The 11,685-nt window shown below is 36.6% G+C and overlaps 2 protein-coding genes across 2 annotated transcripts; one reads left to right on the top strand and one right to left on the bottom strand.

Annotated features, from left to right (window-relative positions):
• On the bottom strand, positions 1-1,074 carry LOC126702536 (uncharacterized). The gene has a single exon (XM_050401259.1). It carries the CDS (start codon positions 1,072-1,074, stop codon positions 1-3), a length of 1,074 nt encoding a protein of 357 aa, XP_050257216.1.
• A 3,812-nt stretch (positions 1,075-4,886) lies between these two features.
• LOC126702528 (cation/H(+) antiporter 15-like) lies at positions 4,887-10,952 on the top strand. Its single transcript, XM_050401251.1, has 3 exons — positions 4,887-5,105; positions 7,302-8,300; positions 9,666-10,952. Exons 1-3 carry the CDS (start codon positions 4,887-4,889, stop codon positions 10,950-10,952), a joined length of 2,505 nt encoding a protein of 834 aa, XP_050257208.1.
• The last annotated feature ends 733 nt before the right edge of the window (positions 10,953-11,685 follow it).

The raw sequence follows: 11,685 nt of genomic DNA, 5'->3' as shown, positions 1-11,685 counted from the left end.
TCATGCCATCCTTTTTACTGGTAGTACTTCCGTAGGTGCTTGGTGTTCCACGGGCGGTGTAGCTTCTGTCCGTTCAGCGTCTCCAGTTCTTGCCATCTTCTGCCCTCTGTCCTGTCGCGTATCCTCTTGCCTTTCTCTCTTCTCTCGAGTCAGAAGCGCATCCTCAGCATTCATATACTTGGTTGCCCTGTAAAGCACGTCCGACATAGTCTTCGGGTCGTTCTTATATAGTGAAAATAGGAACTTACCCTTCCGCAGCCCATTTGTGAAAGCGGCTACAAGTATCTTGTCGTTAGCTTCATCAATTGAAAGCGCCTCTTTGTTAAAGCGTGCTATGTAAGACCTTAGCGTCTCATCTTCCCGCTGCTTGATGCTTATCAAGCATGCTGTAGACTTCTTATACCTGTGTCCTCCGATGAAGTGCGAAGCAAACTGGGCGCTTAGCTCCTTGAAAGTACTGATGGAGTTAGGCGTCAGCCTGCTAAACCATATCCTTGCAGGACCCTTCAGCGTGGTGGGGAAAGCTCTGCATATGATCTCGTCGGGTACCCCCTGAAGGTGCATCAGGGTCTTGAAGGACTCCAAATGATCTAGAGGGTCTTTGTTTCCGTCGTAGTTTTCCACTTGCGGCATACGGAACTTTGGTGGAAGGGGGAAGGAGTTGACGGACGCGGTGAACGGTGAGTCGGTTCGGTGGACCAGATCATCAAGGTCGCTGGACACCCGTCCTTTGAGGGCGTTCATCATGATGTCCATCTGTTCCTTCATCGCCTGTATCTCCGCGACAATGTGGGGTTGAGCCATATCAGTGACGGATGGACAGCTCATATCTTGTCGCTTGGGTCTGCTTGGGGCATTACTACCTTCCGGCCCTTCTTGGTCTCTTCGCTCGGCACTGGTACCTTCTTGATTTTCCCCTTGGGTACCCATAGCGGCGTTCTTTTGCCGTAGCTGTTCTTCAAGGTCCTGATTCTGTTTGGTGAGACGTTCCACTGTTTCCATGAGGGTTTGGACCTGCCTCTCCAGGGTAGTGGGTCGCAGCTCGTCTCCCTGAACGTTGTTGGTAGTTGTCATCGAGTGAGTAAGTACCATGCAACTTTTTGTCCGGGAAGCGATAGGCTAAAGTACGCTTCGTTCCCACAGACGGCGCCAACTGATGATGCCGAAAAATCGTCAGTGAGCTACACGGCACTCACGTGCTAGAAACAACGCCTGCACAACACAAAAAGAGAAGACCTCGCAGAGAGCACCGGTGTGGTGCCGGCCAAATACCCTCCGAAGGTCAAGTTAGAACTTCTCACAACTCTAAAGTGTTAGAGAGGGTAAATTATGCGTACCTTGGTTGGTGAGGGTATTGGGGTTTTTATAGTGGTAGAGGGTTGACCTCTCCTTATTGGATTAGAAGTCTTTTCCTTATAGGAGTCTCTTTAGACGTATTTTGCCAGATCATTTCCTTGTAGGAGTCTTTTTATTTAATACCAAGCGTGGGGCGCAAGATATTTCTTTATATATGCAAACGTGGAGACCAAGCAAGGCCACGTCAGGGTCGTCAGCTTTGCCTACCCCCTCGTCGGGGTCGTCAGCTTCGCCTACTCCCTCATCGGGGTCGTCAGCCTCGTTAGGGTCGTCAGCTTCGCCTACTCCCTCGTCGAGGTCGTCAGCTTCGCCTACCCCCTCGTCGGGGTCGTCAGCTTCGCCTACTCCCTCGTCGGGGTCGTCAGCCTCGTTAAGGTCGTCAGCTTCGCCTACTCCCTTGTTAGGGTCGTCAGCCTCGTCAAGGTCGTCAGCTTCGCCTACCCCCTCGTCGGGGTCGTCAGCTTCGCCTACTCCCTCGTCGAGGTCGTCTCCCTCGTTAAGGTCGTCAGCTTTGCCTACTCCCTTGTCAGGGTCGTCAGCCTCGTTAAGATAGTCAGCTTCGCCTACTCCCTCGTTGGGGTCGTCAGCCTCGTTAGGGTCGTCAGCTGACACTACTCCCTTCAGCTTAGTAGTGTCAACTTTCCATTTATGACAAGTTAACCCCGTCTTCCTAAAGCTGTAGACGTCCTAAAGTTGTTTGACTTTCATTTATGACAAATGAGGCCGACGGGTCTATTTTGAATGTCGCTTCATGATACTATATTCATGAATATTCACATTCACAATTTTACCCTTATCACCCTCTATCTTAATATCACTTTTCATCTCCCCACTACCCTCCCCACCACCCTCTATCTTATCTTTTCATCCTCCTTCTACCTTCTATCTTAGTATCACTCTTCATCTTTCCCTTCATTTTTTTTTTTTTTTTTTTGTCATTTCTTATTCACACCCTCTTACTATAAATTTGTCATTCTCTCTTCCATTCTTTACATACTTTTCCCTCACAAAAAAAGGTTCTCTCTCTCTCTCTCTCTCTCTCTCTCTCTCTCTCTCAATTTTTTGGTGGATTTTTTATTTTTCTTTCATCTCTGTTTTAGGTTGATAAATTGTTGTGTTCTTTAGAACTTTATATTGAGCTGATGCAATTTAGTTTTGTGATTTAAGATGTGTCTTTCTTTAAATTCTTAGTTTGGGTTGCTTTGAATTCACCTATTTAGTTATTCTATATACATTATTTTTGTACAACATGACATTTGTTCTATGAAATTCCTTTTAGACTTGATACGTTATCTATTCATTTTTTTTTTCCTCTCCTCATGTGCAATGATTGACTTCTAACAAAAATTATTCTATTTATATATTTAGAAATCTATTTCTTCTTAATTCCAACAATTTAAATTTTTTATGGGGCCATAAGGAACAAAGGGGTCCATAATGCATTCATGTTTTCCTCATATCATGATAAATCTGAGTAGTTGAATAGTATTGTTATTTAATTTACCACTACTACATATTTTTTCCTAAAAGCTACCATCGATTGTAACACCAAATGGATACTTCAAAATTCATTTGCATGATTACTTTGCTGTGTGGTGAGTTGAAACATTGCTGAGTAATGATGTACGTTAGATTGTATTTGTAGCCTCTTGACTTGCAAAAGGTAAGTACTGATTTATGCTAAGTTTTTGTTATTAGTATTCTTTAGAGCTATAATGGTTGATGGGACTAATCAGGCTCCATTAATTTATGCGAGGCTTCAATCTCACCCAAATGACAAGCAATAAAACAAGACAATTCATGTTCAGCTTTCAAGTTTATTCTTTTTATAAAAAAAATTTAAAAAAATGCTTAACTTTCTAGTAACCACAAATTTTTTTTTTGTTAACTCAACATCATAAAATAACTTTAATTTAGTTATATGGATTAGGGTTTATCATTTTTTATGTTGCAAAAAAAAAAAATATATATATATATATTTATATTCAAACTAACATCAATAGCACTACTACAAATGACCATTTAAATTCAGCCATATCCTCCATATCATTAAATTATTAATATTTTCTCTCATTTTTTTAATTTTAAAAATTAAACATATAATGTTTTAATTAAATACAAATAAATAAAAATTTCCTTATAAAATCGTACTCATTTTTTTTTAACATTTACACTTTTTCCAACATTTCTCATTCCTTTCACTTTTTATTTCCCCACTAGCCTCTACCTTAATATCACTCTTCATCTTTCTCTTTATTTTCATCTATTTTGTTTCTTCTTCTTCTTCTTCTTCCATTATAAATTTTTCATTATCTTTCATTATCTTTTCTATCCTATATTTCTATGCATAATTTTCCCTCACAAAAAATGTAATTTCTTTCTTTCTCAAATTTTTGGTGGATTTTTTTTTTATTTTTCTTGCATCTCTGCTTTATGTTATTAATTTTTTGTATTTTTAAGAACTCTACTTTGAGTTGATGTAATTTAGTTGTGTGTTTTAAGTTTTTTTCTTTTTTTTTCTTTTTTGTTCTCTTTGATTGTTTATCTTATTGCATTATAAAAAATATCAATATTATTCTATTACATAACATGATTTGAATAATTTTATCATATAAGAATTTTATGTAGGTTACATAGACAATAGTAAAACAACAACAATAATAATATATTTATGAGATAACTTTAAAAAAATTATCATGTGCAACACGTGGATCTGCGACTAATATTAAATATACTTAAATCAAGCCTCATATGCACAAACTTGTTCGTGAACACGTTATTTTATTTGAACTTTGTTCATTTAATAGTCAAGCATAAACTTAGATATGGAGTTTGCTCATTTGCTAAATAAATAAACATAAATAAATAAATGTTTCCTTGAGCTAAACTTGAACTATTTATATTTTTATAAGAGCATTATTATCAGGATTTCTAAAAAAATTCTCATTTTATATCTTAAAAAGTTTCTTTATCTATTTTATAATATGCACTATATCATTAGAACTTTCGTGTTTGGAGGTTCGAAAATTTGTGTTTGAATTTGAGACAAATTTGAACTGGTCTTTCCGTTTTCAGTAAAGGTAAAAGTTGTGAGTTGGCATAAACATTCTTAAAATAGAGCTCTTTCTTGTTAACCATATGACCTCCGAAGTTATAGCCTTAAAAAATGGGGCGGGCAACCACTAGAACTAACTGAATTCCTCTTCCTGTCTTCCACGTTCCTCTCATTTCTTATATAACTAAAAAAACAAAAAACAAACAAAGAATACATACATATTCTTCTTTATCTATCTCTTTGCTTCCAAAGAAAGAAATTAAAGACCAAGTTTTTGTTTTCGTTTTTTTTTTTTTTTTTGTTTTTAACTTTCCAGTTTTGCTTGTGAAAAAGTTGTACGTGAGGACACTGGTTATGTTAATGGTAGCAGCGGTGACAAAAAATTGTTGAATAATACACATATTCAAAAGGTGTTTGTGGCAGCAGCAGTGGTGGTGGTGTTGAGTGGCTTTGAAGATTAAAGCAGTGGGAAAAAATGGCGCAGGTAGTGGCACCACCGAACACAACAAACGACTCATTAGTCTGCTATGCACCAACCATGATAACAACAAATGGTATATGGCAAGGAGATAATCCTCTAGATTATTCTCTCCCACTCTTCATACTGCAATTGACATTGATCGTCGTGACCACTCGGGCTCTGGTTTTCCTCCTCAAACCCTTTCGCCAACCTCGTGTTATCGCAGAAATTTTGGTACATCTTATATCTCTTATCATATATATCTAACATATATATGAATTGCCATTCCTGCTTTTTTTCTCAGTTTCCCTTCAATGTTATGTATAAAGTTTCAAGTTTCTACATGCAATTTCTTGATCCTTTTGCAAATTTAAGAACTTTCCTATCAAAAAAATGTGTTTATTAATGCATATGATTAGCCTCGTATATATAATTCTTTTTTTGTTTTTGAAAATTCAATAGTTTTTTTTTTTGATAGGATAATTCAATAGTTAATAATGGATGAGTGGGGATTTAAATTTTGGACATCTCCAATAGAAACATAAGACTTTTGGCAGCATCATATATAAATAATCATAAACTTTGGCATCATATTTAATTAATTTGTTGTCTGATATTGTACCAAAGGACAAACTAGAACATACAAACCATTGAGGATGGAATTAGGATTTGAACTGAGGGGCCAAAGCATGAACCAGAAAAATTTCAGGTATCATGGTTTATTAAAGAAAGAAAAATCATGGTAAACAAAAAAATTGCACTTTGTTAGATGAATGTTTAAATCACAAAGGAAATAACATGAACCAAACAAATTAAAGTTACGACATGGTATTTTAACCCTTATTTAAAATAAAATAAAATAAAATAAAAATGGAAGACTTAGTTCCAGATTTTGGGTAATTTGAAAGAGTATTGATTTTATCACATTGACTAACATGATAATCTCATACTTCCGGATGCAAGTCAGATTACACTAATGAAGTTTTTCAAAATTTGTTTGAGGATTTTCAAAAATTGGGATAATAATATTAAGGGTTGGCAATGCTACATCATTAATATTGGTTTATAAGGGGCTGTTTGGTAAGAATATTTAAATATAGTTTTTTGTTTTGCAATCCATAAAATAGTGGGTTCCATACTTGAACTTATTGTTTAACTAATATTTTCTAAATACAGTTTTCAAAAAACTATATCCTATTTTCCTGATTTAAAACAGGATTTTGAAAACGGCTTAAGTGGTGTTTTCAAGATACAGAAAATGTTTTTAGTGACATAGTTGTAAATAAATTGAAAACAGTGGATCTCACATATTTGTCCAAACTCTTTTATTTCTTAAATTTAGGAGTTTATCTTTATCACAAAAAGAATTCTCATGCTTCAAATTTGAAACTTATCATTAAAAAAAAATGATAAACTATATTCCCTTATCATTATCCACACAAAAAAGTAATCTACAGATTCTACACGTTACTTTTAGTAATTTTTTTTTTAAATCTCAAAAATAGAAATGGTCTCCCAATCAATTATTTTTATTTATAGTATTTTGCAAATTGTTCTTAAATGTGGGAGCCAAACACGTAAAATATAAAAATTATTATCTGAAAACTAGTTTCAAGTTCAATTTTTTGAAAATTGTTTTTATACTGTTATGAAAACAAAAACAAAAATCCTCCTACCAATCAAACCCTAAAGAATTTGAATTATTATTTCTTTTTGAAAAAGAGTAAAATATTGTAATTGACTTTCTCATAATTTATAAATCAATTAAAGGGCATATAAATTATCTCATCTTTTATTCTCTAACCAAAAAATTAAAGTAATGTTACATTCACAAATTTTCATTTTTCACAACAATTTCACAATAAATTTTAGGCGGTAAATATGGATCCACCACTTATATCACTTTTTTTATCCATCGCTAATAGTTTGTAATTTAGGATTTATTGTGAAAATGTTTTTGACGGCACATTAATTAAAAAAATTTTAAAAATTAGTTAGTATATTGAGTCTATTGACACCCAAAGTGATCTCTGGGGTTGGTTGTTTTTGTTGTAGTGTATCTAGACAGTGGAGGGTGGTGATTAATTTCTTTTGGATTTTTTTAGACTAATCCAAAATTTTTGAGGGGCCAATTATAACAATCATACACCCACACTCTAAAATATGAGTATTTCTATATACTATTTAAGTTTTTCAAAAAAACAAAATGGGGACCATGGTCCAAGATCCTAGTAGATAGCTGCTATTTCATCTGCTTGATCATAATTTTTGAAAAAGTAGGATTATATAATATTGGCCAATGTGCAAAGATTGCATATTTTCAAGTTCTAGTTCAATGCTTATCGCAATGGATCAATGGAAACCTTGAAGCCTACTGTTCTGTATATTATTATTGTTGTAACATTGATTTGATATGTACAAGGTCTACAGGGTGGAGTGCTATTGGGGCCATCAGTGCTTGGAAACAGCGTAACCTTTGCCAACACAATATTTCCTCTAAGAAGTGTAATGGTGATTGAGACAATGGCAAATGTGGGTCTACTTTACTTCCTCTTCCTGGTTGGAGTGGAGATGGACATTACAGTAATCCGGCGTACCGGAAAAAGGGCATTGACTATTGCACTTGCTGGTATGGTTTTGCCATTCACCATAGCTGTCATCTTCTCCTTCATTCTGCACGGAAAAGATACAGGCATGTCACAAGGGACATACATCCTCTTCCTTGGTGTTTCCGTCTCTGTCACCTCATTCCCAGTGCTTGCTCGAATTCTTGCTGAGCTTAAACTCATAAATACAGAGCTTGGCAAGATGGCCTTATCATCAGCTCTAGTTAGTGATGTGTGTGCTTGGATTCTATTAGCTTTAGCCCTTGCCTTGTCTGAGAACCAAAATGTAACTCCTTTAGCTTCCCTATGGGTGATACTGTCATGCATATCATTTGTTGCCTTCTTCATTTTTGTTGTCCGTCCAGCGATCATATGGATGATCAACAGAACCCCAGAAGGCGAAAGCTTCAGTGACTTCCATATATGTCTCATTATTACTGGGGTTATGATCGCAGGCTTTATTACAGACGCCATTGGAACACATTCTGTGTTTGGAGCTTTTGTGTTTGGCTTGATAATTCCAAATGGACAACTTGGAGTTACTCTCATAGAAAAGCTTGAGGACTTTGTTTCGGGCCTTCTGGTCCCTCTCTTCTTTGCCATTAGCGGGCTGAAGACTAATATAGGAGCTATAGGGGGACTCAGATACTGGATCTTTCTAATGCTTATCATTTTTCTTTCCTGTGTCGGCAAAATCGCAGGAACTCTACTCATGTCATTCTTTTACCAGATGCCGGCACGTGAAGGCATTACTCTTGGTTTGCTCATGAACACAAAAGGCCTTATTGAAATGATTGTGCTGAATGTTGGGAGGGAACAGAAGGTATGTATTCTTCCTCTATTGCTACAACTAGTAACTGGTGTCATAATAAAAAACTGTGTTACACTTAAGTATTCCAACCAAAATTTAAAATGAAAATATATATATATATATATATATATATGGGCAAAACTTAGATACAGTTGCTTAGGTACAGTACCTTAGGTTCCCTACGTAAAATTTTGACACCTGTCTAATTTAACATACCAAACTAATGGCATTAAAACTAAAAATTATTTCTTTTTTTCCTTTTTTTCCTTCTTCCTTTTTTTTTCCTGTACTGCGAGAACCCACAGCATTGCCTCATTTTCTACTGGGTTTCAAACCAAAAAAGGACCATTTTCCCTCATTTTCTCAGTAACCAAACAGGAAAGATCAAAAAATAAAAGCCAGATCTATTGGGTTTCAAACCAAAAAAGGGACCCATTTCAGCTATACTCGAAACTTCCACACTTAACATCAATAAAGCTGAAACAGATACACATACATACACACACACCGAGAGAGAGAGAGAGAGAGAGAGAGAGAGAAAGAAAGAATCATAGATCAGAAAAGAAGAAAGAATCATGGAGCTCTTGTTAGCACCACCATCTTGTACCCTCTTGATACTTGTAAGACCAAATATCAAGCTGAAGTTCGAACTCAACATCAGCAAAAGTAAAGGTTAAACTTTTTCCCTTCTTGTTAACCTCTGGGGCCCACATATCTATCTCTGTCAAAGTTTAGATTTTTTTACTTAATGAGTTGGATTTGAAACTGGGTTTTCAGATGAAACATCAAGAGGGGTGTTGAGTTTCAAAATTCTTAGCTGTCAAATAAAGTTTAAAACTTTGTTCATTCTTCTTTTTTCTTTTTTGGGTTTTGGGTTTGAAAGAGAAGGGTCATGAGTGGTTTGGAAGAGAAAGGTTTTGGGTTTGGAAGAGAAGCCATTTGCAGGTACAGGAAAAAGAAGGAAGAAGGAAATATGGGTTTTGGATTTGGAAGAGAAGGGTCATGGGTGGTTTGGAAGAGAAAGGTTTTGGGTTTGGAAGAGAAGCCGTTTGAAGGTACGGGAAAAGAGAAGGAAGAAGGAAATTAAAAAAAAAAAAAAAAAAAAAAAAAGATATTTTTAGTTTTAACGCCGTTTCCTTAGTTTGTTAAATTAGACAGGTGTCAAAATTTTAAGTAAGGAACCTAAGGTATTATACCTAAGGAACTGTACTTAAGTTTTGCCCTATATATATATATATATATATAAATTTGAGTATATCCAATGATATACTCAAAAGAGAGTTACAAAGGATTTTTATTCCTAATCTCATTGCTCTTTTTCTCTCTATTTGAGCACAAATTTGATGAAAATTAACACAACTAATTAATTACTTTCAGGTGTTAGATGACAGGTTATTTGCACAACTGGTGATAGCAACTGTAATTATGACTGGAGTCGTCATGCCCTTTGTAACATCAATTTACAGGCCAGCAAGGAGTTTCACATCATACAAAAGGCGAACTATCCAAAGTTCAAAAGAAGATGCAGAATTAAGGGTACTTACTTGCATTCACACTCCTAGAAATGTCCCAACAATCATCAACCTCCTTGAAGCCTCTCACCCCACCAAAAAATCTCCAATATGCGTCTATGTGCTCCACTTAGTGGAACTCACGGGGCGTGCATCTGCTATGCTTATAGTCCACAACACCCGGACATCAGGCAAACCAGCCCTCAACCGGACCCAAGCTCAGTCTGATCACATCATCAATGCATTCGAGAACTATGAGCAGCATGCTTCTGGTTGTGTCTCTATTCAGCCCCTCACTGCAATTTCCCCTTACTCTACCATGCACGAAGACATCTGCAATTTAGGAGAAGACAAACGAGTCGGCCTCATAATCATTCCTTTCCACAAACAACAAACTGTTGATGGTGGGATGGAAGCTACAAACCCGGCCTTTCGAACTGTGAACCAGAATGTACTAGCAAATGCACCTTGCTCAGTTGGAATTCTTGTTGACAGAGGCCTAAATGGCTCGACTGTACGTTTGGCTGCAAACCAGGTATCTCACCACATAGCTGTGCTATTCTTTGGCGGACCAGATGATAGAGAAGCACTATGCTATGCATGGAGAATGTCCCAACATCCTGGAATAAGCCTAACAGTACTGCGGTTCATTCCTGGTGAGGATGCAAATGAGCCTGCAGTTCAGTCCAGAAGCAATCATAACGACCCAAGGACGTTAACAATTGAAACAGACAATGAAAGAGAAAAGAGACTTGATGAAGAGCTTATAAATGAGTTTAGGATGAACACCTCGAACAATGAATCAATCGTGTATACCAAGGAAGTCGTGAATAATGGGGAGGAGACCGTGGCGGTGATAAGGTCGATGGAAAGCATTCATGACCTGTTCATTGTTGGGCGAGGTCAAGGAACGATATCACCACTTACAGCAGGACTAACTGACTGGAGTGAGTGCCCGGAGCTGGGTGCAATAGGGGATATGCTAGCTTCATCTGATTTTGCAGCCACTGTTTCTGTTTTGGTGCTGCAACAGTATGTTGGGATGGGGCTGCAAGGGGATGAGCTGCCTGGCTCCATCACACCTGAAAGCATGGGACATGTGAATGAGCAGCGCGACCGCCGCTCAATGGGGCAAAATGCATTTAGCCCATGACACTGGTTAGTCAATTATATTTTTCTCAAAAACAATGATATTATTGTTAATGGACAATAACATGCAATCCCATGGTCCCATGTCAGGTTCTTGAAGTATAATCCTCCTGTTGGGAAGCAGAGATATCAGAAAAAAAAATACTTTGGGACATCAAAATATATGAAGATTCCAAGTGATACTTTTTTTTTTTTTTTTGATATGTGATAAATAATTGTGAAGACAATGTTCAGTCACAAAATTCCACTAGTTCTCACTGTAGGCTGCATAGATTCGCACTCATACTATTGAAGTGTATATTACATGAGAGTTAGAAGCAAGATCTATAAGAAACAGCTCTGGAACACCGAAAATGAGTGTCACCTAGAACATATTCTGTACAATTAAATCAACCAGATTATGCAGACAACTCCAATATATCAAGATTTCCAGATTATTTATTTTCAGTACCAAATGGCAATACTTTCCTTTGAAGAATAATATAGGCACAGGCCGTTTGTGAATTTGCTTTAATGGAAGTACTAAGATGACCAAGCTTACCTTTAAAAAAAAATTACTAGGGAAGTTTAGGCTATGAAATAAACTAGAAAGGCAAATAGAACAAACCTCTCCAGCAATTTTATTCAAAGCCCAATTAAAGGCAGGCTGATCGTTTGATTTCTTTGCTTTGGACCATGGCTGCAAATGAAGTTCCTCAATCCACTTCTTCATAACCAATTTTGCTCCGCTAGTAGGG

The sequence above is a fragment of the Quercus robur genome, chromosome 2, assembly GCF_932294415.1.
Source record: "Quercus robur chromosome 2, dhQueRobu3.1, whole genome shotgun sequence".
In the NCBI taxonomy this organism is placed as follows: domain Eukaryota; kingdom Viridiplantae; phylum Streptophyta; class Magnoliopsida; order Fagales; family Fagaceae; genus Quercus; species Quercus robur.
This window is presented reverse-complemented; position numbering and strand designations above follow the sequence as displayed.